The following is a 27698-nucleotide window of genomic DNA, read 5'->3' as shown; positions in this document are numbered from 1 at the left end:
TTTAATTCGGGAGTTGATTGGTTCGTTCATGGTAGTTACATTAATGATAACTAAGAACATTAATCATGAAAATGATCATTATTAAAATAAACAATGTTATGCTTACATTTGAACAGTAGTCAAGCAATGTTGAATCTATTTCATGGTTAATTGATTACAATTGAATTAATTATGAATGATCCAATTGAAATATTCTATTATATACTATACTATATATTGAATTAGTATCAATTATTGAAGTACCGGAACACGTTTTTAACTGAACGCCTCATCTGTCGCTTTGGGAAATAAAAAATGCAATAAAAAAGAACTGTGGCTCTTGAGCGCCAAAGTTTGCACACCCCCGTTCTGGACCTCGCTGTAAAGTGCCGAGAGAACACACTCTTTGTTGTGAGCTGCTGCTATGCAACTGACGCTGAATTGACGTTCGGATGAGGTTCAATTGTCATCGGCTCTCCAACCTGGAGCGCCGGGCCACGCTGGCCCCCCGCCGCCTCCTCGCCGACGGCCGCAAGTTGACGCCCTCGTTGACTTTAAACCTCGCTATGCCGCCCGCCTCGTCCATTTTCTCGGCACTGCAGCACGGCGTGGGAACCTTCTGCGTGTTGCCGAACTTGGAGTAGTCCACCGCGTACATGCCGTCCTCCTCGGACACGGTGGGCACGAACCGCTGGCCCCACAGGATCTCCTCGGACACGTAGGAGGTCCTGGCTTGCGTGGTGATGCCGGTGGTCTCCACCACGCCCTCCAGGACCACGACGACCTCCACGTCGTCGTGCTGCAGGTCCGCGGCGGACGTGCCGTACAGGGGACTGTCCTTGTCGATGACGTGGCAGATGATGAGCGGGGACACCAGGAAGACCCCGTTGGTGCCCACCGGGTTATCCATGTGGATGTCGATCTGGTCCAGGGGCACCACCTCGCCCTCCTCGGTGGTGCTTCTCCTGACCACCTGCATCCGCACGGTGGCGCTGATGATCATGCTCTTCCTCAGGTCGCCGATTCGCACCATGAAGCAGAGTTTGTTGTTCCGCACCGAAATGACGGCGTGCTTGCTGAAGATGAGCGTCTCGGCGCGCCTGTGCGCCTGCGCCGTCTTCATGAAGATGCAGCCCAGCATGATGGCGTTGATGACCAGCCCCACGATGTTCTGCACGATCAGGACGACGATGGCGGACAAGCACTCCTCCGTCACCATCCTCGCCCCGAAGCCGATGGTCACCTGCACCTCGATGGAGAAGAGGAAGGCGGAGGAGAAGGAGTGGATGTCCGTGACGCACGGCGCCGAGTCGCCCGCCCGCCGGTCCAAGTCGCCGTGCGCGAAGGCGATGAGCCACCAGACCATCCCGAACAGAAGCCAGCTGCACAGGAACGACATGGTGAAGATGATGAGCGTGTGGAGCCATTTCAGGTCCACCAGAGTGGTGAAGACGTCCTGCAGGAAGCGACCCTGCTCGCGGATGTTGGTGTGCGCCACATTGCAGGCGCCGTTCTTGGCCACGAAGCGGGCTTTCCTTGCTTTCGATTTGAACTTGGGCTGTTGGACGTCCTCGGCCAAGCGCGTCAGCAGGTAGTCCTCCGGAATGAGCCCCTTTCTGGACAACATGGCTCTCCCGCATTTCAAGCCCTCTTTGTTCGTTTATATGGCTTTGCAGCTTTTTAGCTCGGCTGCGCCCTTCGTGCTCGTCTGCTTATCCGAGCTATGCGCTCTCCTCACGTTGACCCCCCAGACCAGATCAGGCGCCCACGTGGGGATTCCTCTGCCTCGTCCTCAGCTGCCACCGTCACTCGGGTTGCACCGACAACAACAAAAACTACACCCCCACCAACAGCAGGCGCATACCCCCCTCACTTGGAAAAAAAACAAACAAAAAAAATCACCACGGATGCACGAGCACTACGCTCCATATTGCAGCCGTTTCATGGTGGTAATGTTCCATCGGCGGGATGCTCTTTTCTTTTCTGCTGACTCTCCTGCTCGGGTGGGGGCGGGGGTGGGCGTGCAGACCCTCCCTCCCTCTCTCTCATGCCCTTGCTGGGAGTTGAATGAGAATACAGGAAGGATCTTGCAGAGGACAAAAGGATCCTTGGTTCACGGTACCGACGTGTCATTTCATTGGTTTACGAAGATTTATTATTCCTTATTCCAGACCTTCAGATCACACTGGAATCATGACCTCGATTGTATGTATGCACATTCAAATAACGTATATAGATCCTATGTTTAATATTTTTCACATTTGTAATATTAGAAGTAAACTAAGCTACCTTGCCTGCTTTCCATTGTTTTTTGTTTTTTTTTCTTGTGCAAACTGCTGAAACAGTGAATTTGCCTTGTGGATGAATCAACTTTTTATCTATCTATCTTACAAATTTGACCCCCCCCCCCCCCCCCCCTTAATTATAAAATATATGTAATTGTGATCCATTACGTTACTAGGAGAAAATGTGTAATTAAATTCCAGGTGCTTCTGGAAATTTCCACGATTACAATTTTAGTAACGCCGCAAAAGCTTAAGCGACATTGTCTAGATTGTGCAACACTTGTCATTAGGTCAACAATGTATGATACAGTGCGTAGTGGTTTTCCACATGCTGTACACGTCATGCAACAAACAGTGTGTATGTATTCACAATTTAACATCTTTTTTTTTAAATTGTGTATAGACCAAATATGTGATTAATTCCCCCAAAAATGATCTATGGTTTGAACAGGATTTCCAAGAACTCTTCCCAACACTAAGTGTAGTCCAATGTCGCTCTGACAATGCCAATCAAAAGTGAGCATGAAGGTCTTTTTTTTTTTTATTTATTTTTTTTTAAGAGAGCGTTTTGGTGAGGGGGTGTACCTAATGCTTTCCGAGAACAGCAGCCTCCAACGGAGGCTGTCGTGGCTATTTCAGGCGTCAATCTTGGCTCCTGCAGCGTCTTGTGACACTCGTGAGAATATGAACATGTGCTACTGGCTGTGTCAATGAAGGTCAGTCACCTCCTCACTTGCCTCCGTGTGCAAACACACCTTACAGGGATCATATATATTTTATTAACAATCATTTCACATTGTTATGTACAAATATAATACAATATGAATAAAAAATAAAGGTAAATATTCCACGGGTCAATTGCACTTTGAATGTCTTCCTTTAATGCGTTCTCTTCTTCTTCTTCTTGCGCTACTTGTCTGCTTGCACGAAGGAGGCGAAGACGCTGTCCTCCTTATTCAGCAGGGCCTGGGGCTCGTCATACTCCAGGATGATCCCCCGCTTCATCACAATCACCAGGTCGGCATTCAGGATGGTGTGGACGCGATGCTGTGTGCCACACGCGAGCATAAGAGCGACCGCTTGTCAATACTAACAAATACAAACCATTGTCAAAACTATCAAATATGAGGAGAGTGAGTGTGCATGCGTGTGTGTTGGGGTGATTATACGCGACTGTATATGCACTTACTGCTATTGTAACCACTGTTCTGTCAGCAAAGGCAGTCATGACCACTTTCTGCAGGATGCTCTCCTTTAGCGGCAGAAGAAGATTGGTTATAAGTCATTTAAAAAAAAAAAAAAAAAAAAAAAAGACTTTCACCAGCTATTGATATGTTACTTTGAGATCTCTCTCTCTCTCTCTATATATATAAATATATATATATATATATATAAATATATATTTATATATATATTTATATATATATATATATATATATGACTGTACTGTATTTTTTTATTTTTGCTTGCAAGTCAAAGCGCAAAAGACGTATCTCAAGACGTACTGTATTGCTAAATATATATATCTCATCGAAACAGAGCATTATTTTTAAAGGCAGTTTATTTTTTTTTTAATACTGCTGCTGTGTTTGACCCCATTGTACTGTGCAGGTGTACCTAATGTTGTGGCCAGTGAGTGTTAATAAAATAACTCCAACGTGGGAAAAGAACCATATGATGTGGATCCTGGTTTCTGTACTCATGCAGCCCAATCATGTATGTATGGCACCAATGAATTCATGACCATTCACAGTAGAATGGTGGTCATAGAAAATGCGTTAGTCAATAAAAAGGACAAATAATAATGACTATTACTACTACTAATAAATAATAATCATATTTTATTTTCCTTTTCTCATGTTGCCCAAAGCTGTTCAATGCTTGTTTTTTTTCTCCGTCGCATCCAATCGACTTGACCTAAGGAACTCGACGGGCGAGTTAAGTTAAAAGCTCAGCGTTGCCGCTCAAGGGAGAGCACAAATGGCGCTCTTTGTCAACCGGCATTCAGTCGATGCGCTGAAGAGAATAAATAGTAGCCCATTGCGCACGCTGGCCCTCAGGCTCTTATTTGCACTCTTTTCGTTCTGTCCTCCTGCAGAAATAAGTATATATATTATTATATATATACCAGTGACCTCCACATCCACCCCCCCCCCCAGCGTCATCCCTGTAGGAAGACTGTGGTGGCAAACCCACTGACCGTTGCCATGTCGATGGACGCCGTGGCTTCATCCATGATGAGGATGCTGCTCTTCCTCACGAAGGCCCTGGCCAGGCAGAAGAGCTGACGCTGACCCTGGCTGAAGTTTTCTCCTCCCTCTGTCACATTGGCATCTGGAAACATGTTCAAATGAAGACTTGAAGTCGGTTATATCGGAATAAAATTAGAGAGAGAGAGAGAGAGAAATAGATAGACCGATGGGTTCTGATGGTGGAGAGACTGAGATGCATCAACTTTCTGTCTGGTCATGACAAACACTTACGGGAGAACCTAAAGTACAGAGAGATAACCAGCGAGCCCACAGCAGCTAAATAAAGCCGTAAGCATACTAAGCACTCATCACATTCGTCACGCTCGTCGTGGAAGTCAGATGAAGGTGAATACGAGACCGCTATTCGAATGCGAGACTGCGGCCCGAGAACGGGCGTTGTGCATTAAATATCGATGCTCATGTATTGTGATACAGTGCAGCGGATGTGCAATCTTTGATGCGGCTCAGCAGGTGAGAGGAAAATGGGCGGGCCATGGAAGCAAATTGAACTTTGATTCGACTGTTTCTGGCACTAAAAGGGTGATAACACTGTGCTGAATGACACTTATATCGACACACACGTTAAAATAGAGCCGAGCAAAATCTCACCCAACCCGCCGGGAAGCGATTTTACAACGGGCTTAAGCTGAGCAATCTCTAAAGCTTCCCAAAGCATCTGATCTGTGGCCTTCATCTCCGGGTCCAGGTTGAACCTGCACACACACACAATAAGTGGAACAAAAGCATAAACCACACCGCAGATTCAATATTGAACAAGTGTTCAACCTGCAAAACCATACTGGCTTGTGAAATGTTGACGTTTCATTCAAAAGACTCCTCCAAGCTACTAAACGTAACACCGACAAATTACAAGCTGTCCTAATCTAACCGCTGCACCTACTATAAGTTTCACCCTCATCTAACGTGGCAAGACAAGAACATTTGTGGGTGAAACGGAGGCTCGTTGCTCCTCATACCGAATGGTGCCGCTGAAGAGGATCGGGTCTTGCAGGATGATGGACAGACGAGACCTCAGCGCCTGCAGGGGCAGCTTGGCAATGTCGATGTCGTCGATCACAATCCTCCCTGCGAAAGTAAAGAGGACGCTCGTAGGGCATTGCGGAGTGCGGTGTCAAACACGATAGTGTGAGAGTGCAAACCTTCAAACATGTCCACCATGCGGAAGAAGGCCAGGGAGAAAGATGATTTGCCGCTGCCTGTCCTGCCACAGATCCCCACCTGCAAAATGTACAACATTCATTGACACACGCTCCCTCAGCTCGGTTTCTTCGCGCCCCGGGTTTGCTTACCTTCTGTCCGGGGCTGATGTGCGCATGGACGTTTTTGAGCACGGGTTTGAGCGTGGCGTCGTAACGGACGCTCAAGTTCTGAATCTGGATTTCGCCACGCTGGGGCCAGCTGTCAGGGACCTGAGACAGGTCTGGGTGGGAACCACACCAAACATCAACAGAACATTAGTTTGACACTTTGGAGTCAAACTAATGTTCTGTTGATGTTGGGATTAGTAGTCGTTAAAGCCAAGTTTAGAGGACTTTGGATATCCTGTTTCAGTGTTTTCATGGTGCAGAACCTTTTCTGCCTTAAGATTGAAGGCGGGACTCACTGAGCAGACCCTCAAAATTCTCGGGTTCCGTTTTGAGGAGGCCGTTAATTCTCTTGACGGATCCCAGCTGCACTTCCATGTCGGCCAGGTTGCGCACCATCCAGTTCAGGTAGTTGGAAACCTGACAGATAAAAGGCAAACGTTTCCTGTTCTTGCTCAATTAGGATGACGGAAATTAGTTCTATTTGCTAAAATAGAAACAAATTATGAGAGGAGGAATTTTTTTTTTTTTTTTTTTTTAGGGTTACGAAAAAACTTTCTTCAAAGTCCAAAGTTTACACACAGATTTCGTGAGTATTTGGTACCATGGCCTTGAAACTGTATGACTTGTTTTGGACACCCTTCCACAAGCTTCTCACAATAGTTAGCAGGAATTTTGAGCCATTCATCCTGACAGAACTGCTGTAACTCAGGTTTGCCCGCACATGGCCCGAACATTTTTCAATAGGATTGAGAGCTGGCCTTTGCGATGGCCACTCCAAAACTTTAACGTTGTTATCCTGAAGCCACTTTGGAACCGGTTCAGCCAAATGCTTTGGGTCATTGTTCATTGGGAAGACTCGTTTGCACCCAAGCTTTAACTTCCCGGCTGACGTCTTGAGACGTTGCTTCAGTAGTTCCACATAGTTCTTGTACGTACAATTGCACATATTTGTCATTAGGTCAACATGGTATGGTATGGAGGTTTTCCACATGTTGTACCCATAAAATGCACACAAAAAAACATTCTTTTTTATTATGTATTACATTTCATCATGTTTTTCTTATTTTATTTGTGTAAAGAACAAATGATGTGGTTGATTCCAAAAGAATGATCTATGGTTTTAATCCACTTTTTTTTTTTTTAAAGGAATTATCCAAAATTGAGAAAAGCAATCCAAATGTCATCAAATTGAAAGAGTTATATTACTTTAAGAAAGCAATTGAAATACAATACTATTACATTTTCAACAGGGCAACTTTTCAACATTCCAAAGTAATCCTGCCAGCACTGGCTGTGTAACGTATTCCCCATTGTCGTAGGCTTCGAGAGCTCACTTTAGACAGTCACACTTGAGACATCCAACACACAGTCTCACCATGAGCGCATAGGTGAGGCCCAGCCCCACCAGTCCGGTAGACAGCTCACCGTAGAGCGAGTTTGTGATGGAAGCCACTGCTGCTACCAACACCACGCAGGCCCCGATATATTCCTGCAGGCATTCAAGTCATTCGAGAATGTTGGGGTGATTTCGTGCACAGTGTGATAACGTTCAAAAGAGATAAGCGGTCTGTTTATTGCCAACGAAAGGGCTGGATTTGTCCAGGGATCCATAAACATCCAAAAGGTCATTTCCACGGGGGCCAGGTGAGCAGCCCCAGAATAAAACATCGCAGCCGGGCGGCACGTCGTGACAGTGACATTGTACTTCCCGTAATCCGAAGCGCAGGAGCGACAAGACCAGTACAAATACAAATAAGTCCTTACCATACGGACCTCCAACCACCGATTGGCCGCTGTAAGGAAAAGCGAGGCGATGTTGTTGGCGTCTGTGAACTGCAGTAACCTCTGTCTGAACCTGGGCTCGTATCTGAGGGACGTGAAAACGATTTTCATCATTGGGCTTGCTATCATGGTGACAGCATAAGAAGAAGAGCTTTGAAGAAGCTCGTGCACTCACCTGAGGGCCCTGATGGTGGGAAGACCCTCCACTGTCTCAGAGAAGTGGGAGAGCAAAGGCAGTTGGGTGCCGTCCTCCAGCTGCTGCAGGTCCCTTTGCAAAAGAGCAGGGAAACAACAGCTGCTTCAGCCAAGTTCTGCAAAATCAGCTGATGAGCCTTCTCCTACTGGCATGGAACTTATGTTACACTAATTCCAAACCTAGGACAATTCTCATTAAGACAAGAATACACACCACACTGGAGTTTGCGGGAAAAAAACGGAGACATCCTCAAAGCAGTGAGGCTTCAGCAGTGTCCCAATACATTTGAGCAGCACTTGTTATGATGCTTTTACATTTTCCACTTGTTAACTTTCTTGTACACTTGTGTGACAATTATAATTCATAATGAAATAAGATTTGCATTCACATTACACCTTCATCATTACAGTTAATGGAACAAGCATTAGCCAGGCATTATTTCCTGCGGGATATATATATATATATATATATGGCTAATGTGGTGATGCCTATATCTATTGTATATATCGTACATAGACTCGCAGCGCAGACAGAGAGGGAGGAGCATTTCGGCACTGTTAACTCTGAGGAATACAAGACACAAGTCTGGACCCTGGAACATGCTATTTCTGTACAGTAAAACCTTTTTGTGTCAAGCCATTCGCCTTTGGCAACAAATTTGGAATTAGGAAGCACACTAATTCCTCGCATCTAATGAAAGCGACTCGCCTCTGAGGAGCACGATAGGTCAAAATTGACCAAGCGCACCGCTGTGGTAAGTTTAGATGAAATAGGAAACCTTTAACATTTTCAAGCTTTTATTCATCTTGTGCAAACACTGACCCACATGCCGCCACGGTCCCATCCGTCTCACCTGGAAGCGACCCGAAAGTATTTCTGGATGAAGTAGCAGGTGACGGCCAGTGGCAGGAGGGCGATGAGGAACACGGGAGTGACGTAGCAAATGACCCCCAGGGCCGACACGCACAGCAGTGTGGAGCGAGACAGACACTCCAGGGTGGTGGGGATGTGCTGGTCGATTGTGTTTGTGTCTGTGGAGAATCGGTTGAGGATGCTGCCAAGTGGAGTGGTCTCAAACAACCTGGAATATCAAAAAAAAAACAAAAAACAACAACAACAACATAAATATCCATCCATCCATTTTCTATAGTGCTTGTCCTCATAAGAGGCAAGATTCAAGCCTGGACCGGTCACCGACTAGCGCACAAACTAAAAACAGACAAAGAACCATTCACACTACATGTGCAATTTAGAGTCCTCAATAAGTCTGACGCGCATCTTTGTGCAATGTGGGAGGAAACCAGAGCGCAATGCCATGCGAGCACAAGGAGAACATGGCAACTCCACACACGAGGACCCAAATTGAGACTCCAATCCGGAACCTCTCGATCGTGACGTGACGTGACGTGTATTTGACTTACTTTGAAAATCTTATTGGAATACTACTTTAGATTAAGACCTCAGCTACCGTCATTTGGTTGAGATTCATTACGTGTGATGCCAGTGTGTTAATTCATCTGTGTGTGTGTGTGTGTGCGTGCAGTATGTGTATTTGCACATGACATTCAGGGCCGTGCGTGCGTGCGTGCGTGCGTCTTTGTATAACAAATCTCTCTGGGCTTTGTGGAAGGAAAGCAGATGGTGCTTGGAGTAATGGAGCGGAAAAACTGTGTTTCTGCTTTTAATACAAACGCACACATTGTCGATGTCTTTGGCACACCACAGCATCAAGCCGCTACTGTACAGAGAGCGTTGTACCTCATGGGGGCCAGGGTGATCTTGTTCAGGAGGTTCTGGTGGAGCTCCTTGGCCACATTAAGGCCGGTCCACTCCACAGCCACGGAGGTGGCCAAACACAGAATGATGCCCAGGCAGCACAACACGCTGAACACCGACAGATACCACGAGTGACTGAAGCCGCAGTCCTGTAACAACACATTAAGGCCATTGGAAACTGTCGCAAGTAGTAGATGTCATGACGCTGCTCCGAAACTACGGTTTCGGGTCGGGAGTGGGTTCGTGAGCACACGTCTCACAGGGGTGACTGCCAACTCAACGGCGCACCTTTGAGGCATCCTCACAAACGTACAGTACAATCCATTCGGTCTTATCCCTGTTAGTTGTGCGCTTAATTGAAGTATCTTGGTTTCAAGTAAAGCGTGGCGTTAACATCTCGAGGCAGAAGTACATTGTGGACGAGTAAATCCGAAGTCCCGACATGAACCGCCTAGCTATGGGCATGCAATACCGCCTATGACAGCGAGTCTGTGAATGTACTTATAAAGCAGATGCTATCACGCTAAGTGTACCTTTACGTGACAACAAACTCATTTCGCATCTAACTTCCAATGACAGACGACAACAATGGCAAGCAAGCCTGTGAAATTGGCCAAAACCGCTGTAATTTGCGTGCCAGACCAGTAGTTGGTGAGAAGGCTTGGCAAATGAGAGGTCGGTGAGTAAGGTGGCAACGCTCGATGCGATCAACGCAGTACTGATACACTTCCACGGAGAAAACATGCCAACTCAAAATGGCAGTTTCAACAAGCCCCTAAAAAGCAGCACCACCCATGGAGGTGGCATCTTGTTTTGATCACTATGCAAATGTTTCGTGAAGGCCAGTGAACTTGTTAAATAGGGCATGTCAACAAAGTGCGAAACATGAATTAATAAGTGTGCAATTAAAAACACGGATAAAGAGTTCGGGGACACTTCCATGACTGCTATGGAATGTTCCGAATCAACTGATGCCTAAATCAGCACTTACTTTGGTTTAAAACAGCATGAACAACCGCCCTTAATATATATTTGATCATACATGCGTTGCTCACTACATTAATCCACTGGCATGTGCACAGACATTTTTGGGGCCAGGTGCTCAAGCCAAAGAAAGGGCACGCATCACCAAAATTATTCATCCAATTAAGAAAAAAACTGAGTGTGAGATACAATCAACACAGTCAATAATACAACTATTAACAAAGGAGGTGAAGGGAAGCTACGGTGGATAGAAAAAGTCTAAACACCCCTGTTCAAATGGCAGGTTTTGGAGCTATACAAAAATGAGATAAGATAATGATTAAAAAACTAGTTAAAGTACAACCTGTACAACTCGGTTGAAAAAAACCCCCCAAAAAACGTGTTAGCAGACATGCTAACCAGTCACCCACCGTGCCACCTAATTTTATTTATTTATTTATTTTGATTTGATGAATGAAAACGAGTGGTTGGGCTGCAACAAAAAAGGGGCACTTTTTTTTTTTTTTTTCCATCCAGTGCCTGTTAATCCCACACTAGGAACAGCAAACACCTTCGCTATCCGTTCATGGTAAGCGTGCGGCGCACGACAGCAGGCCGGCAGCCGTACAACACCGCGAACGGACGAAGGAGACGGTGATTATGATATGATATGACAGGAAGTGGACTTCGCTGTGTCTGCGGAGATGAAATACACTTGGCAGAGGTTCACTGCACTGAAGTTTAGTCAAGCGTCCTTTGGCACCAAGCACACGGTTTACCTTCTACTTAAGTCATTATGAAGTGTGTTGGAGTGGAACTAAAAATAAGAGAGTAGGACGAGGTGCCTTTCGGAGTCCTTAGCTTCCACATGACCATGGGAAATGTGACCTGGCACACACACACAATAGATGTATATATTTAAACCTATATATATAAATACTGATACCTGATCTGACTGGCCTCAAGCAATTGTGATAATGTGTGACTCTCCCAGTTCAACCTTCAAATTGTAATATTCATCCTGTTTTCTCTTTTTGGCAGCGTGTGTGTGTGTGTGTGTGTGTGTCTATCAAGTAGTAGTGAAACTCGAGAGAGCAACCCAACGGTGGCCTTTCCGCTTGTAAAGATGACATTTGGTTTCACCTCAAGTTTCGACATTCTTAGGCTCACTCTCTTCAGACTGCCCGAGTCATCGGTTTGTTGATTCCGCTGTTGTGATGAAGAGGCTGGCGTGTGGTTGCTTCTGGGCGCGTTAACGAACACCCCATCTGGAGCTGGCAGTCAGTGGTCGTGCAAGTGTTTTAGGTCAGTGTGACTCAACGGTGATTGGCAGATTAGCGGCAAGGTGATTATGTCAATTTTGCTGTGGCCCGCGCAAGACATTGATATGAATGACACTTTGCGGTAAAAGCAAAGGAAAATGTGAGCGCAAAGCAAGCAGTCAAGCATTCACACGTGTTTTGCTGCAGAGCTAAAACGAAATCGAAATATTGACATTATAGCACATAGAGCAACATTCACAATTCTTTGCTGGGTTTAAGCCCAAGGACAAAATGTGAAAAGAAAAAAAAATAGGTTGTTACATGGCACAGTCAGTTACCACTGTACTTACTGGTTTGCATTTGATTGTTTTACTGTATACCTAGAAGTGTTTCTTCATACAACTGTTAGTGTAACAACTGTAATGACAGACTCCAGTACTTTCCAATTTATGTACAAATTTATTTTCACCTTATGCTGTTCGCACCATAACCACTCCCAGAATGCAAATGGTAAACATCCTCACGTGTAATTCTGTTCTTATGCCATGAAAGTAGCCAGCTAACATACAGGCTAAAAAAAATAAATAAATGTGGTTGGACACAAATCTGGCAATTTTTCGTGGTGGTGGTGTTTACAGTATTTTCCCAGCATTATGTCAAGGAATTCAACGAACATCACTTTTTGTACACTACTGGTCAAATAGTTAGTGAAGGAGGAACAAAAAAAACCAAGATGCAAGATTTCTCTCCCTCACCTGAACAAGCGTGCAGTTGCGCGCTGTGGCGTCCGACTTGGCCGTGATGACATTTGACGTCCAGTGTGCCAGCCAGTAGTCTATGGACACCATGAGTGTGTGTTTTAGGAGCTGTGACAGGAGGAGCAGGGTGAGAAGAAGGATCCCAGCCGAGGACAGGTAGGTGCCACAGGAGCGCCAGGGTATGGTGGCTCGTTGACGCATTACCTGCGACAGGTCGTCGTCACCATCGCTCTCCGAGGATTCTTCTGTAGACCAGACAGAGACGAGTTCATTGGAAGGACGTTACTTACATAATAAAGAGCGACACATTTCTCTTACCTCGAATGAACTTCATTCCTTTATTTGGCTGCATTGTGCTGATGCGAATAATTGCCGCTATACCGTACTCCCTAAAATCTATCCGACACGTTCTTCAGATTGTTTCAGCTACTATCTGTCTAATAAGCCATTCCCAAAACAAAATATCATATGGACAAAGTGCTCAAATAGAACAAGAATATCTACCTTCGCCAAGGTGTTGAATACTGTGTAAGTTGATCACAGATGGTATCGCTTCTCAAGCCAATACCGATGTTGCTGGGACCCGTGCCAAGGACCCATCAAATCCAGATCCTACTGATCTGTGTACGGCTCGGGTTCTTTGTTCGGTTCGAAGAAATATAAAGCCGGCTGCGAAGGCCAATTTGCAGTGCTGGTAACCACAGCTACACGAATGTCTAGTGCAACATCAATCCCGCTAACAAACTGCCTCAATGGAAGTAACTTCATGAAAGTCATTTCATGAGGGGGTGAGCTCATTCAAAATCAGTATAGGCGCATGTAAAATAAATAGTAAATCAATCTAGGTGTGCATAATGGTTCCAATTATGTGAATATAACGAGAGGCCTTGGCGGAGGTCTGAGTTGCGCCCTTCTCCTCGTACGTGTTCTTTTGCAGGCGGAGGCTCGCTTCCATCAATGCAAAGTTGCATACGCCAACCGAGGCGAGGATTCACACCTGCTGTAAACATATAGATTTCCACACACCATGCAGCAGGTCAAGGAGCACGAGGCTGCTCGTGAGTGTCGACAGGAAGGAAGGCGAGAGGAAGGACTAGCGCGGTTCACCATCGTTGCACACCATGCAAGCGGGTCTTTGGAAAGTTTGCGCTGGCTTGGATATGATTTCTGGATATTTGCAATATATGTGTTGGGCTCCAAGGCTAAAACCCTTTAGTTGTTCCTAAGGAAGACTCATCCAACATTTGGCACCTTTATCCACTTTGTAATGATTCGCCTGAAAAAAATGCACTAAGCCTCTGGACTATAAGAGAAAGGTAGGATAGGATAAAGTGGAATAAGGTTGTGTCAAGCAGATTAAAGTACAGGAGTGTTGTGTCAAGGAGATTAGAGTACAGGAGTGTGTCAATGAGAGTAGATTAGAGTCTAGTAAGTGTGTGTGTCAAGGAGATTAGGATCGAGTCTGGTCGTGTAGTGTCAAGAAGATTAGGGTAGCGTACGCTAGAGTTTGATCGAGTAGAAGAGTAGGGTTGAATCAACAAGTGGGGTAGAGTGGAGGAGGGGAGCCACTACGAGTACGGTAAGCAGTCAAGAGAACTGGATTGTACCCTTTGGACCGTTGCAACAGGGAAAGAATGGCACGCAGAAGGTGTGTAGTGTTTCCGCTCAATGCTAACATCTATGCAAGGGAGGGAAAATTGAAAATAAGCAGATGAGTTGAAGCGTGAAGAGCCTCCGTGGCACCAAAGCACACGGGCGTCCGCCAGGTTACCAAAACAACTGCACTTGGGTTCGTGGCTTACTGTGGCCACATCTCCATCTGAACTTTAATACAGTATGTTACGTCACCATGACTCAGACCCTATCATAAACGTTCATGTGTATGTTAACTGGACCAGCTGTGTCACATTTTCTTGGGGAGTTAACAATATAGCTGCAACTTATATCATTTTCCTTTGAATCTTTGTCCGTACAAGTTGGAGAAAAACATGATCTCATTGGTGGATAAGGCTTGATGTCTGGAAATAACAAGCCAGGCTGATTGTGCTGCTGCTATAAACACAGGACACAATTGCAGCAGAAACAAAACACACACATGGAGCTGCAGTAAGATCAAGGACTGAATCCCCTTTTCTTCATTATGTCCGCATGTAAATGTGCATCGGCAGTAGTCCTTTGACCCCTCACCTTCCTCATCCTCCTCGGTCTTAGCAGCCTCTCTAGAGTACATTGTTCTCCGCAGGTTTTTCCTCTCCATATCTGTCATGCTTGATGCAACGGTCTCCTGGAAAGGAGGTGAAAAAAAAAACATGGTCTTTCCCCAACATACAGGAGACAGCAATGTGTTTGCACATTATGTAAAAACCTATCCCATCTAAAATTCATTACACACAGCAAAACATGCTTGACTGTTAGTTTAAATAAATTGCACTGCAAGTGGCTGCTGATTGATTACCGTCTCAAACTCCTGGTCCTGTCTGTGCATCAGTGTCTTCCACTGCTCAAAGAGCTCAGGTTCAGACTTCTGGATGTCCTTCAGTGTACCTTCAGTCTGGATGGTGCCATCTTTCATGGCAATAATCTAAGAACACACACAAATACCGGCATCATTTTGTAACTAACTGAGCATATAGATACAACCAGCATATACAGTCCACACACACATAGACAAAGCTCTCACCCAGTCGGCATGCAGCAGGTACTGTAATTTGTGTGTGACCAGAACCACGGTCCTCTTCTCTTCTCTCAGAAGCTTGAGGATACCATCTTGCATAAGATGGTCACTCAAGTGAATGTCTAAAGCAGAGAATGGGTCGTCCTGTAAAAGGACATTCAAAGTGTGACAAATTCAAGGGAACGTCCTGCATTAGTGCCTTGGTGGGCCACAATGAGCTGGCAAAACTGAGTCATCTACAAACAATCAAAAAGGAGTTCAAAGTCCACTCATCATACTGATTTCTTGTTTGTGTTTCCTGGAGATTGCCAGGCCAGGGTCAGATTGACCAACGCTATTTGCAAGAAGAGCATATTGTATCTACAGTATGACCTGCGGGCATATCCTGACCAGTACATAGAACTGTTGCCAGTTTCAGTTTCCAAAATTGTGAGATTGAAGAAATGTACTTAGATGATCTGCTGCTCTGGAGGCACGATTTCTGTGTCATACAGTTTTTGAGTCAGTAGCTGACTCACCAGAAAGACAACATTGGTCTGCTGATACAATGCTCTGGCCACACCGATACGCTGCTTCTGCCCTCCGGAGAGGATGATGCCCTGTAACAAATTGAATGAGAGATGAGACGGTATCAGCTTCAATCACAGAAAGGAACAAATAACATCATGAAATGCATGAATGTGCACAGCCTCTGGGGTCAGACCGGTTTATACCCCGGATGAAGAAACAGCACGGGCAACGATCGATCCGAGTCGCTGCGCACACCAGCATTACATCCTAACAGCGCAGTAATGATGACAAATGTTGCTGCCGTGTAGTGCAGTGAGTCCCAGTGAAATGAGCGATGACCAGATGAGGCAATAAAAATGCCCACAGAGGAAACCAAATGAATTGTGTTGTGTGCTACTGACCCTCTCCCCGATTTCCGTCTGGTCCCCCTGAGGAAGGATGTCGATGTCAGGCTGAAGAGAGCAAGCCTCAATGACAGCTTTGTATCTAGGGGACACCAACACAGATCAAATACTGAAAAGGAGCAAAATGAGCTGCCATACCCACGATATTACAAAAATGAAACTGTCGCCTTGATACTTCCTCTGCTGTTCAGTATGGTAGACAGCGATGCATCAACAGTGGACCAGCAACTCGGAGCACTGCTTGGATTCAACGCGCAGTGGATATAATAAGTATATAGTCAATCAATAATCTAGCAATTTACTATAGGCGTGAATGCTGAGAGAAATAAAGACTGACCATTAGACAGTATCAAAAATGAAAGTGGTTGGTGAGTCACTACTAAATAAAGTTCATGTATTTCATCAGAAATCACTACCGCAACCGAGCATAGAAGTCCATTAGAAGCAGCTTCTGAATATGTAGCATCCGAGCGAGGTAAGTCATTATCATAGGTTGAAGCATGTGACCTTTGAATAAGTGCATGACAAAGCTTGATAATTAATATGACTTGTTTACCGTACGGGCCTAAAAGCATATGCTTGCTGAGTATTAACAACAAGCACTTTTATCATCTCTTAATGGCTTCATGCACTGATTACAGGAGACTTTTTCAATCAACACTTCCACTTTACACTGTGGCCCCATGGAGAGCACAACTGTAAGTGTCTGTGTTGCCTCACAACAAAACTTCCAGTTTGAACCCATATGTTTTGATTTGGGTTTTAAATGGGAGGGAGTTTGTCCGTATAATGTGTGGGGCGGGAGTTCCGGAGTCTGGGTGCCGAGCAGCCGTAGGCTCGGACACCCACGGTGCTGAGGCGAAAGGTGGGGGTGGTAAGGAGACGAGCGGAGGTTGAGCGGAGGGTGCGAGAGCTAGTGTATTCCTGCAGAGGTAAGTGGAGTTGTGGGTGAGGAGGAAGTTTTTGTCAAGGATGCGGTATTGTACAGCCAGCCAGTGAAGTTGGATGAGAACAGGGATGATGTGTTCAGATGATTTGGTGTGGGGTGATGTTCTTGGTGGCTCAGTTCTGAATGAGTTTTGAATGTTGATGAGTTTGGAAGGGAAACCAGAGAGGAGAGCGTTGCAATACTCTACTCAATACGGGATGTGACAAATGCGTGGACCAGGATTTCAGTGTTGGATTGGGATAGTGATGGGCGGAGTCTGGTGATGTAGCAGAGGTGGAAGAAAGCACTCTGGGTGATGTGAATGTGCGGTGCAAATGAGAGGGTGCTTGACGTGGGAAGAAAAGGGTACTGGGAAATGTCATTGATGATTGATGGAGCAGGGATGAATTGTGACTCGGAGAGGGTACATTTTAGCCCCATGAGTAGAGCTTCAGTTTTATTCCCGTTTAGTTTCGTTGAGATGTTTTTGTTCATCCAGGTTGTGATGTTTTCCAGGCAGGTGGTGAGGAAAGTGGGTGGAGTTGCAGAGATGGGTTTGGAGAAGATGTAGACCTGTGTGTCATCAGCAAAAGAGTGTAAAAGGATACCATGGTGATGGTGGATTCAGCCCTGGGTAGGAGGTAGATGGTGAAGAGAAGGGAACCCAAGACTGAACCCTGGGGTACACCCAGTGTGACATCTGTGCACCCAGACTTGTGATCGGGCCCAACATATTTTGTCAGGAACGACAAAACTTCTTGTAGTGTGACATAATCCATGACCAATGATTCAATAAAAAGTCTAGCATGTTTGATTTTTGGATATCTTCTGTGTAGTGTGACATATTAATGACAATTCTCCGGCAGCACACCTTGACTTCGACCAATAGGATTGCGTATTGTGACCGGCGCTTCGCCTCGTGTGCTTGCTGTTGTCAACATACCTGCTCAACGTTGTCACCATTTATTCACGCGCACAAACCAATGTTTACCAAAGCTTTCGGGCATGATTTCACAGAATTCCAGCATGTTTACGAGCAACCGTTAGTGCTAGCACTGGCTATGGTGTGGCCCGCCATATTTCAATCTTCTCCAATCAGAGCAGATTATTTCCTCTCCTTTAACAGGCAAATAGTCTGGCATGTTGACATCGCTATATTCGGAAGACGACTCAGCAATCCGGGTGAGACTGGAGCATTGAACATTAGCGGTATACCCTTATTAAGTACAGAATGAGGTGGTGAAAAACCGCTGGTGACAAATGTGTCCACGGAACTCACTAACAACCTTTCCCATACAACGATTGTTCCTTTCCACCCCCAAAAACCCCCGACCCCATAGCCAGTATGTGGTATGATTAAAAACTATATAATAAAGCAGATAATCATAATGATACGTTCTATTAATTGCGTTCTACAATGATTAAGTGGGCTCGTGTGTTCGTCTGCCTGCATTCGCACCGACCAGATGCACCAAAATCGTGTTAGATCCCCTGCATCAAAACGCAGACGAGGTATGAGAACTGATTGATTGTGCAGTGCCACTTCTTCCGATCTCTTATGCATCCAAAAATCCGTTTTTCCAGCTTACCTGGTTTTGATCATTGGCATCTCAAACGTGATGTTCTCTACGACAGTGGCGTTCAACAGCCAAGGCTTCTGGGATGCGTAGGCCACTGCACATCTCTTCCTACCACAGGTGTCAAATGCAACACAAGAGTCAAGGCTAAGGTTAGAGAGGTTTTTCATCTGTGGGGACTGCTTTGGCTCTCAAAGGTGATTATGCATGAAAGGAACTCAAGTCCATTAATAGGTGACTCAGTGATCATTAAGGAGTGAGATGTGTTTGTCAAGTCAATGTGCAGCTGAGGGTGACGGGAGGCAGTGGGGGAGAGGAAATCTATTATGTTTCCTTTTTAGATAACCAGAAAAATGGCTGTTTGACTGTGCTCGTAATGACGATGGGTCTCCATGGGGACCGCCTCGCAAATGTCACTGTGCCTTTCAAGAGCTTACCTGATATCACCATCGCCGGCTGTGTCTCTGTCTGTCGGACTGCAGAGGAAATATAGCAAACATGTCAACACACAGATGCCGTAAACACGATTTTTCATGTCATGTCATGTCAACCAGTCCTCTGCTGATTAACAACAACAACAACCAAAAAACACCTCATTATACATGCTTTCGTCTCTATAGTCCGATCATTAGTTGGCCTTAAGAATAACTAAATGAGAAATGTATACATCCCAAAACTTTATGTAAAGTTACACCAAGGTACAATACAAACTACAAGAACCGACATTGGGTTATTCGATATGATTAAAATGCTATAAAAGTGATCAATTTGAATAAAACAAACAAATAAACAAATTGCAAACGGTTCTTTTGCCATCGAGCGTGATGAAGAACAGATCTACTTCCACCGAACACTGATATTTTTGGGAAATATCGCTACTGTCCTCACATCTGTAAAGCCATCCCTTTTTAGAAAAGCAAAAAAAAGAAAATATGAAATTGACCAAATTTGGACATGGGTTCCTGCCCGACAGCGACGATATGCAATCGCACAACGGGCATGCCGCCACCTCTTTATTATCTTTAAGTAGTCAATGGCACATGAAGGTGGTGCTCCTCAAATGATGAGGGGGAAACGTGAAATGAAGAAAGAGTACACACACATATGTATGCACTGTATGTATACACATACATACATACATACGTGTACATGTATATGTACGTATGCACTGTATGTAAACACTTCCATTCGTGTGTTAATTTGTTATTCTATATATAGACTATATAGACATATTTGCCTAATGTAATTACGAGGTCAAAGATTTTGGACTCGGTTTTTTTCCCCCTCACAGGACTCACCTTTCATCACCGTCTGACTCCAGATTCGGCAAGCTGCAAATAAAATCAAAGTAAACATTGCAGTCACACAGAACAGAATATAGTATTAAGTCACTACGCTAACGGAACTCAAAAACTCATTTGGAGTCTATTAACAATGCTTAGTGGATGGTTTAAGTCTTCGCACAGGCTCAGTTGAAGCCTGCATTTATTGACAGGATTATGCAAAACCTCTACAAGGCGTTATCGAGTTGTATGCTTACTAAGACATTATTTAGTTACCAAATTATATGTCCGTCTGTCCATCATCCATCTATCCCTCCCTCCCTTCATCCATTGATTTTATTTTTCTGTGTAAATAGCATTGCATGCATTGTGACACAACCCAAATGCATGGTCCTGTCATCTCCCGTCTTATACTACACATTCTGATTTGTTTTATTGAATCAAGCTTCATATGTTGACTTGTGTTCTGCTTTAAATTAAAAAATTACAAAATGAAAAATTCTCAGCGTTTGATTTTTGTTTATGTGTGTGACTTCATATGAATGGCGGTTCCTTGCTATCTGCTGCCTCATTCTTGTCAGAATGCATGCGCCTAATTGCAGACACTGCTGCTTGCTGCGGTTGGACAAAAAAATACCAATAGGGTGTTCCGCAACTTTCTACTTTTGTTAACAGTTCAATTAAATGACAAAGATATAATAAGCTATACAGTACAAGTGCAGAAATGATAGTATTTGCTTCTCCAAATACAGAAGCAAAAAAAAAAAAAAAAAGAAAGAAAGAAAGGAAATGGGGTTTGTGAGTCTGGTTTGTGACAATAGCATTTTGTTTGAAGAGCCTCTACATACGGGTGTATTGACCGTTACAGAAATAGAAAATGCTGGATGAAATCAGCACTCCTTGAAGACGACAGTATCTGAATAATTGTGAATGAATGAACGAATGAATCTAAGTTTCCTGTGCATGTTTTAAGTCACACGAAATGAAATCAGCACATGCTCCAAAGTTAAATCAAGTGTGAAATGTCAAAGTGCTCAGTTCTCCTAGTCTACACACAAACGCTGAAGACAGCATTTTTTGAAAAGCACATTAAATAAAAAGTGGGTTTTTGAGATCATCCATGTGTAAATTGCCCTAAAAGACCCATGGTCATCCAGGTGAAACTGTGAATTTGTCATCCTTTCTCACTTATTTTAATACATGTAATCTCTATTACCAAAAAAAAAAAAAAAAAACCTGTTTATTAATTGCTACACAGTCTATATAGTTTGGTGCAGAGCAGGTTGCGCCATTGCTGTGTTTCAGTTAAGTACTGCAGCGCCTACAGTTCAGGGTCACAGCCTTTCAGGGACTCGTGACTGCATGCTGAGCTTGTCGTCCACTTTAATGAGTGACACAGCCCAGACACAATTTGGGGCGAGAGAAGTGGGAATGAATAGAGTGCGTGAGGGTCTGTTGGGGGTGTTCGGTGTATGGAGTCAGCTGCCGTATTTAAAAAAAAAAAAGAAATCAGAGTAACTTGAACACTCGCTCAGTCATTCATCTGCTTTGGTTTCTCATGAAGGTGCATATCTGAATACCTCAGGAATATAAATAGCAGCACACGATTATTGAGTTTGGCAACAGACGAGGCAGGAGACAGAACTGATACGGTGGGAGGGATTTGCTAGGGGGACACTTTGTTGACAAACAGAAAGTCACAGTTTCGCAGCGTAGGTGATGACATATTCACAAACTGTCTGTTTAAGCTAATGAAGGCTAGTCTCTTAATTGTTATTTGGTTTCCAATTGACTTGGACAAGAGGCGAGGTTCACCCTGGACTGATCCCACTTTAGAGTCTTGGCATGTTTTTAGAACGTGGGGGGAAGTCAAACCTTTGGCCTGAACTGAATTTTCGTAAAGTATATCGGTTTCCATTCAAATACAGGTCTCCTATTGCTTTCTCATTGAGTACCGATCTCAGTGATACATCACATCTGTGTAGTACGCCATTTTTAATGACGTAGGAAGTGGAGACTACAAAATGGCGTCTATACGTTTCCCTGCAACTCTGACGACGAAATCTGACGATATCATCGAGCAAGCGAATTACTCAATAAACCACACGTCCCAATTGAAAAACATGATCGGAATGCACTGCTACAGAGAATAAATAATTGCCAAACCTGGAACTGACCTGTTCCAAGTGACGGTCCCTGACGCTCGTTGCATCTCGCCCAGTGCCGCAAGCAACAGGGAGGATTTCCCACAACCCACTTGGCCCACAATCATGGTCAGCTTGCCTGAAATGAACAACAATGAAGAAAGCCAAGACAGGAAAAAGACAGGAACTTGTTGAACAGTCAAACTTCGTGATGCATACCGAAGGGAACCACGATGTCCACATCGGCAAGTGTCGGTGGTCCGTCTGTCCATGTGAAATAACCGCTGCATATCTTCAGAAAGCAGCACACACACGTTTTTTATTTGTCTAGCTCATTTCAGACACAAGGCAATGCAAAGCGTTTTATACGAGACATAAAAGGCATCGAGACAACACAAGTCCCCAAGTCAAACAAACACACGAAAGAACATTGGTTCAAAAAGCAACCTTGCCAAAAATACAATGACGAATTATGAGCTGTAACTGGGCAACAAGACCTACAAGATCGAACGCCTCTTAACGTCCTCTGTAAGCAGAGAGAGCCGTCACAATTCATTAGAATCCATTAAAGTACCGAGCGTTAAATAAGCGGGCCAATCAATACAATCCCCAGAGGTGGCAGGAAATAAACACACTGCCTTCCATTTCGCTTAGTCTCACCTTGATGCAAACGTCTTGGTCCACAACTGGAGAGGGTCCATCGCCCTCAGGGTTCCCATGTGAGCTGTAGTTGTTCCAGTCGTCTCTTGGGGGACGCTTCCTGTTCACCACTTTCAAGGGCTGCAGGATTTCAGACAAACAGGGACAGGCAGGCTAAGGTTTAGCCGATGACTACACAGGCATGGTTGGAAAGAAAAGATAGAAAGTTGGGTTTATGCTCCCACTTGACGTCAATGTGAAGCGAACAGAAAAAGGTGGGATTTTGCAAGGTAATCATAAAGAAATGACATACTATTTGGGTTAACTGAAAAAGCTTTTTACTTTGGGCCATCAATCTATTTTCGATAGTGCTTTTCCTCATTGGAGTGGCTGGTGAGCTGGAGCCTAGTCCAGCTGACTTTGGCCAAGAGGCAAGGCTGGACTGGACAACAGTCAAGTGTGGTACGAGTACCACTAGTGGTACGTGGGCGCTCTCTAGTGGCACGCGAAAGAATCACTGAATTAAATACAATTCAAATGTACATTTAAAACATGACTTACATACAATCAGTCATACAATTGACACTTATATTTTCCCAAAACACTGAAATTATTGCAAGTGACTTACCACAGCCTGGTACCTATTTTGGTTATGGTTGTTGGAGCCCGAGGTCAGTGTTGGTCTGGGCTCCAGCTCATCTCCAATCTCATCACTTGAGAAAAACTCGCTGAGTTTTTGAACACTGCAGGTCAGAAAGAGAGCAAGCAAATGCATGAAATTTGAACCATCAAAGAAAAGACAATGCGGCAGTGTTGATCATTTTTTCAACCCACATTCAGCTGTAGACATTTGCAGATGTTATTTGTCTCTTTAAAGTGTAAGCTGCAAAGGAATACTGCAGATTTCAGCTCCCCTTCATATAAATGCACTGCACTGTATGTTGCTGCTCTACTGAGTCTGTTCTCTCCAAACAAACTACATCTCAGATGCTTTTCTCGGTTTCTCACCTGACAAGAGCCTTGACTGTGGAGCGCACCACACTGGAGAGCAGAAAGAGAGGCGTGACCAGGATGTGAAAGAGGGAGAGCGAGGCGAAGGCCACGGCTGGAGACAGGTCAGCGTCGTCAGAGATGTGCACGTGAACAACAAATGTCTGCAGAATGTGAGGACAGAGACAATAGCTGAGAAGATTCTTTACGGTCACCGTCTTTCCATCTTTTGAACAATGACATTGTTTTATTGCTAAACGCATGTGGCCTATTTTTATTTAGCCATTCTTGCGTGTGCGTGTCTATTTTTAGACTCCATCTTTGAGTTCAGCATAGGGCGCTCATTGCGCCAACCCAATGTGATCACTAATGTCTACTACTTTACAGACTCCAAAAAAACAGCAGCTTTGTCATGCAGCTCTTAAATTGTGACTGTCCAAACTTGGACATTTCAGCCCACTTCTAACTTGAGAAAACACCTTGCGGTAAGTTACAGATGTTTCTATTGTGGTTTTGGCAGTGGCTATGGCAACATTAGCCCTATCCTATGGTGTCGCACACGCACGCGCGCACACAATCACTCGGTCTGGTCAGCAAACAGTTTCTTCGTGAAGTCATTTTAGTGAATAAAGGAAAGAATGTTTCTTTAGGGGGCAGGGCGGTACTCGAGCGGTTAGGACATCTGCCTCACAGTTCTGAGGACCGGGGTTCAAATCCCTGCTTGGATGACTCTGGTGTGGAAGACTTTGGGAACCTTGACCTCAACCACATTTGGAATGAGCCAATATCTTTTTCTTATATTTTTCCATATGCGCTTCCTGCCAATGTAATTGGCAATGTAATTGTAATTAAACATTTTTTGTTTAATAAATGGTCACCTTTCTCCTTAAAAGTCATTCCAATATTTCCTGACCGCCTTTATTCAACTTGCCATCGCGCTACAACTATGAAGGTCTTCTATTAATATAGGCAGGGTTATGTGTTTAGTGTTTTTGGCACCAAGCCTTAGAGTCATTCGCTGTCAAATGTCAGCGGACTCTTTGCTTTACATCGGTTGAACGAAGCACATGCACTTAAATGTCAGTGTTTACACACACAACAAGACGCAGACACATGATCCACTGTTTCCTACTCACCGTCAACACAGCTGCAATGGGAATAGCTGCATTCATGAAGACTGAAAGTCAACAAAAAGAGAAATACACACATGGTTATGAGGAGCATTTTGTTTTTGTCTGTGTGGAATGAACATCGGGACAGAATTCTTTTCAAGCAGGATATATTGAAAAGTATTGCAGTTTAGATTAAAACAAACATGGGGAATATTGAATATGTACTGAAATCTAATATTGACTGATTACTACTGTGGTTCGTTCAATAGCCAATCACGACAGATAGACGTGGCAGCTCATTTGTTGGACTTTTGGCACCATTTCAAATAGGACAAGACTAAGGACATCTTACTGGATATGGAAGTGTAAAGCGCAAAGGCCTGCAGGCTGGTGAGCTCCTTGCCCCTGGTCTCCTCCACACTGTCACAGAAGATGTGTTCCCATGCGTACAGCTTCAGTAATTTGATGCCTCGTAGCAATTCATTGGTCTTCTTCAGGCGCTCGCTGGAGTATTCCTGAGAGGACAGACAGAGAAGAGATTCTACCAATGTGAACATAGACTATTCACAAAAAGCAAGGGATATTCAGCTTTTGTTTGAAATGCACTACAGTGTAACCTTTACAGTTGAATGTCATTTGACCTTTGAGGCAAACTTTGACTGCACGTGTCCAGTTGTTTATTGCTTCAGTACATTTTGCGCAATCTGCTGTTCTCTAACAAGGAGTTGAAGAGCTCGTTTCTGAGCCGTGACTTGTCCAATTCATTTCCAAGAAAGTCCACTTCTATGGCTTTTCAGTTTCTTGTTAGAGAAAGCAAGTTGAACCATTGGACAGTTTGGAGAAGGTCAGATTTTAGGTTTATCCTGAAATGACACCCAAAAGATGAGTATCTCTCCCATTTTGTGTGAAGTGCATACTGTATCTGTATGCTTATCTGACATCATTACATGCACGTCATTACTTGGTAAGATGTCACTTTGTTACCTGGAGGAAAAGTGCCCAAACCAATATTGACGAAGACTATTTGTCAGCTTCTGTCTGTGTACACGACAGCTCATTTACTGAGTGAAAAACAGAACAGTTGGACAGCAGGTGTAATGACCTGGAAGAGTGGATTCAAACACGTTCAAGGCTCTAGCTGGGGTCAATAAATAAATAAAATAGAAACAGCTCAAATGCACAGCAGTGCACAACTGTTGCTCCACATCACGTATATGTCAGCAATGTCACAGCCCGAGTGACATTCTGGCTTGCCCACCCATTGCTATGGCATGACTACGAAAATAGAAGGCGCCCGCCGATGGTCATACTCACCAGAGTGCTCTTCTGCGTCTGTGACAGCTTTGTGGCAACAAAATACTGAATGGGCGCTAGCACAGCAATGACAGTTGCTCCAATCAAGGCACTGATTCCTAAGAGGTAATAGAGCAGGATCACTCCCACTATAATCTACGTGTGGACGACAGGACAAAGAGGGAAATGTACATCAAAAGACCATAACGAGGAGTTGAATGCTATCACTTGGATACTATTGTATTCAAATCTTGACACATACAGTATACAGTAGCTCTCCTTTGCATGCCTCCGCGTGTGTGTGTGTGTGTGAGACCTGGTTCACAAATATACAGCAGCACGTGTTGAATTTGTCCTTGCGGGAGTATAATGAATAAAAGAAAATAGGAATAAATTATGATTTATTGCACTGGGTTACAAAAACAAAATATTGGGGGGGTTGTAAATTTTCTCCGTTTTTTTTTTCTACTGATTTAGGACAATTTAGCATCACTGAATCTGAAAATGCCGTGTTTATTGTTCAGGCTAAGTTTATTTTATTTTTTTAAATATGATCTTATTAAATCGATTACATTTTTATGACAGTAGCGGTTGATTTTTTTATTTCCCAACTGAGATAGGTTTTTAAAAGAAAACAAAAAATTCTAGCACAGTTTGTTATTCAAATGTGACAAACTTCGCTTATTGTAAATTGGCTGAATACGACTTAAGCAGGGAAGCCCGGACTTTCCTTTCCCCTGACACTTCTTCCAGCTCTTCCAGGGGGATCCCGAGGCGTTCCAAGGCCAACCGGGAAAGACATAGTCTCTCCACTGTGTCCTGATTTGTCCCCGTGGACCCCAGCAGCTGGGTCTTGCCCGGAACATCTAACCAGCGTGGTGTTCGGGGGCATCCTAACCAGATGCCCGAGCCACCTCACCTGGCTCCTCTCCATGTGGAGGAGCAGCAGCTGGACTCTGAGCCCCTCCTGGATGAACGAGCTTCTCACTGTATCGCTAAGGGAAACTAAGTGTGGGGGAAACTCATTTTGGCCGCTTGTATCCACGATCTTGTTCTTCGATCGGAACCCACAGCTCGTGACCATGGGTGACGGTAGGAACATACATCGACCAGTAGATTGAGCGCTTTGCCTTTCAGCTCCGCATTGCTACAGATGTTGCACCAATCTGCCTGTCATTGGTGAACAAGACCCCGAGATACTTGAGGAACGGTCCTCGATGTCCATGCGATGTTGCAGAGGCGTGTCAACCAGGACAGACCAACACAATCCAGAGCCTTAAGGAACTTAAGGGGCAGATCTCATCCCCACCCTGGGCCCTGCTACCAAGGAGCTTTTTAACCACCTCGGTCACTTCGACGCCAGATATAGGAGAGCCCGCCTCGGAGTCCCCAGACTCTGCTTCCTCATAAGAAAATGTGTCCGTGGAACTGAGGAGGTCTTTGAAGTATTCGGTCATGCACACAGACACTTATGGCTGTGTGCATGGTGTTGGTTATAGACAATCCGTGACAACCACAGAAGTCCAATAACAGAGCACCTCTCGGGTTTTGATTTCTACAAAA

At 44.6% G+C, this 27698-nt stretch overlaps 2 protein-coding genes and 1 long non-coding RNA gene across 10 annotated transcripts in view; 1 reads left to right on the top strand and 2 right to left on the bottom strand.

Moving 5' to 3' along the window:
- Window positions 1-425: 425 nt before the first annotated feature.
- Window positions 426-2593, bottom strand: kcnj11 (potassium inwardly rectifying channel subfamily J member 11). The gene has a single exon (XM_061772475.1). The coding sequence runs from the start codon at window positions 1604-1606 to the stop codon at window positions 446-448; it is 1161 nt and encodes a 386-aa protein (XP_061628459.1). The 5' UTR covers window positions 1607-2593; the 3' UTR covers window positions 426-445.
- A 427-nt stretch (window positions 2594-3020) lies between these two features.
- The window catches only part of abcc8 (ATP-binding cassette, sub-family C (CFTR/MRP), member 8), a 42492-nt gene continuing 17814 nt past the window's right edge, over window positions 3021-27698 (bottom strand). For 5 of the 8 annotated variants that reach the window (XM_061772461.1, XM_061772464.1, XM_061772462.1 and 2 more), the window contains 30 exons: window positions 26157-26291; window positions 25195-25357; window positions 24867-24907; window positions 23749-23894; window positions 23369-23483; window positions 22762-22881; window positions 22321-22393; window positions 22135-22240; window positions 19973-20005; window positions 19112-19150; window positions 18687-18785; window positions 16167-16251; window positions 15774-15854; window positions 15262-15399; window positions 15037-15162; window positions 14769-14865; window positions 12579-12826; window positions 9581-9747; window positions 8676-8903; window positions 7802-7894; window positions 7609-7711; window positions 7220-7333; window positions 6141-6261; window positions 5827-5957; window positions 5677-5755; window positions 5494-5602; window positions 5126-5229; window positions 4465-4598; window positions 3454-3516; window positions 3021-3311 (listed from right to left, as the gene is read on the bottom strand). In XM_061772461.1, coding sequence (XP_061628445.1) covers window positions 3174-3311; window positions 3454-3516; window positions 4465-4598; window positions 5126-5229; window positions 5494-5602; window positions 5677-5755; window positions 5827-5957; window positions 6141-6261; window positions 7220-7333; window positions 7609-7711; window positions 7802-7894; window positions 8676-8903; window positions 9581-9747; window positions 12579-12826; window positions 14769-14865; window positions 15037-15162; window positions 15262-15399; window positions 15774-15854; window positions 16167-16251; window positions 18687-18785; window positions 19112-19150; window positions 19973-20005; window positions 22135-22240; window positions 22321-22393; window positions 22762-22881; window positions 23369-23483; window positions 23749-23894; window positions 24867-24907; window positions 25195-25357; window positions 26157-26291 — 3429 coding nt within the window. In that variant the 3' untranslated portion in view covers window positions 3021-3173. Of the gene's footprint in view, window positions 3312-3453; window positions 3517-4088; window positions 4357-4464; window positions 4599-5125; window positions 5230-5493; window positions 5603-5676; window positions 5756-5826; window positions 5958-6140; window positions 6262-7219; window positions 7334-7608; window positions 7712-7801; window positions 7895-8675; window positions 8904-9580; window positions 9748-12578; window positions 12827-14768; window positions 14866-15036; window positions 15163-15261; window positions 15400-15773; window positions 15855-16166; window positions 16252-18686; window positions 18786-19111; window positions 19151-19972; window positions 20006-22134; window positions 22241-22320; window positions 22394-22761; window positions 22882-23368; window positions 23484-23748; window positions 23895-24866; window positions 24908-25194; window positions 25358-26156; window positions 26292-27698 lie in introns of those variants that run through there. The other 3 variants (XM_061772465.1, XM_061772466.1, XM_061772467.1) reach the window with 3 other exon arrangements.
- Window positions 3164-4503, top strand: LOC133477597 (uncharacterized). The gene is made up of 3 exons (XR_009788418.1): window positions 3164-3281; window positions 3876-3980; window positions 4363-4503. It is a non-coding gene; the product is annotated as an uncharacterized LOC133477597 (long non-coding RNA).

The sequence above is a fragment of the Phyllopteryx taeniolatus genome, chromosome 5, assembly GCF_024500385.1.
Source record: "Phyllopteryx taeniolatus isolate TA_2022b chromosome 5, UOR_Ptae_1.2, whole genome shotgun sequence".
Classification (NCBI taxonomy): Eukaryota; Metazoa; Chordata; class Actinopteri; order Syngnathiformes; family Syngnathidae; genus Phyllopteryx; species Phyllopteryx taeniolatus.
This window is presented reverse-complemented; position numbering and strand designations above follow the sequence as displayed.

Excerpts from the sequence above, each read along its gene's own strand:
- kcnj11 (XM_061772475.1), bottom strand. The coding sequence starts at position 1,606 with ATGTTGTCCAGAAAGGGGCTCATTCCGGAGGACTACCTGCTGACGCGC.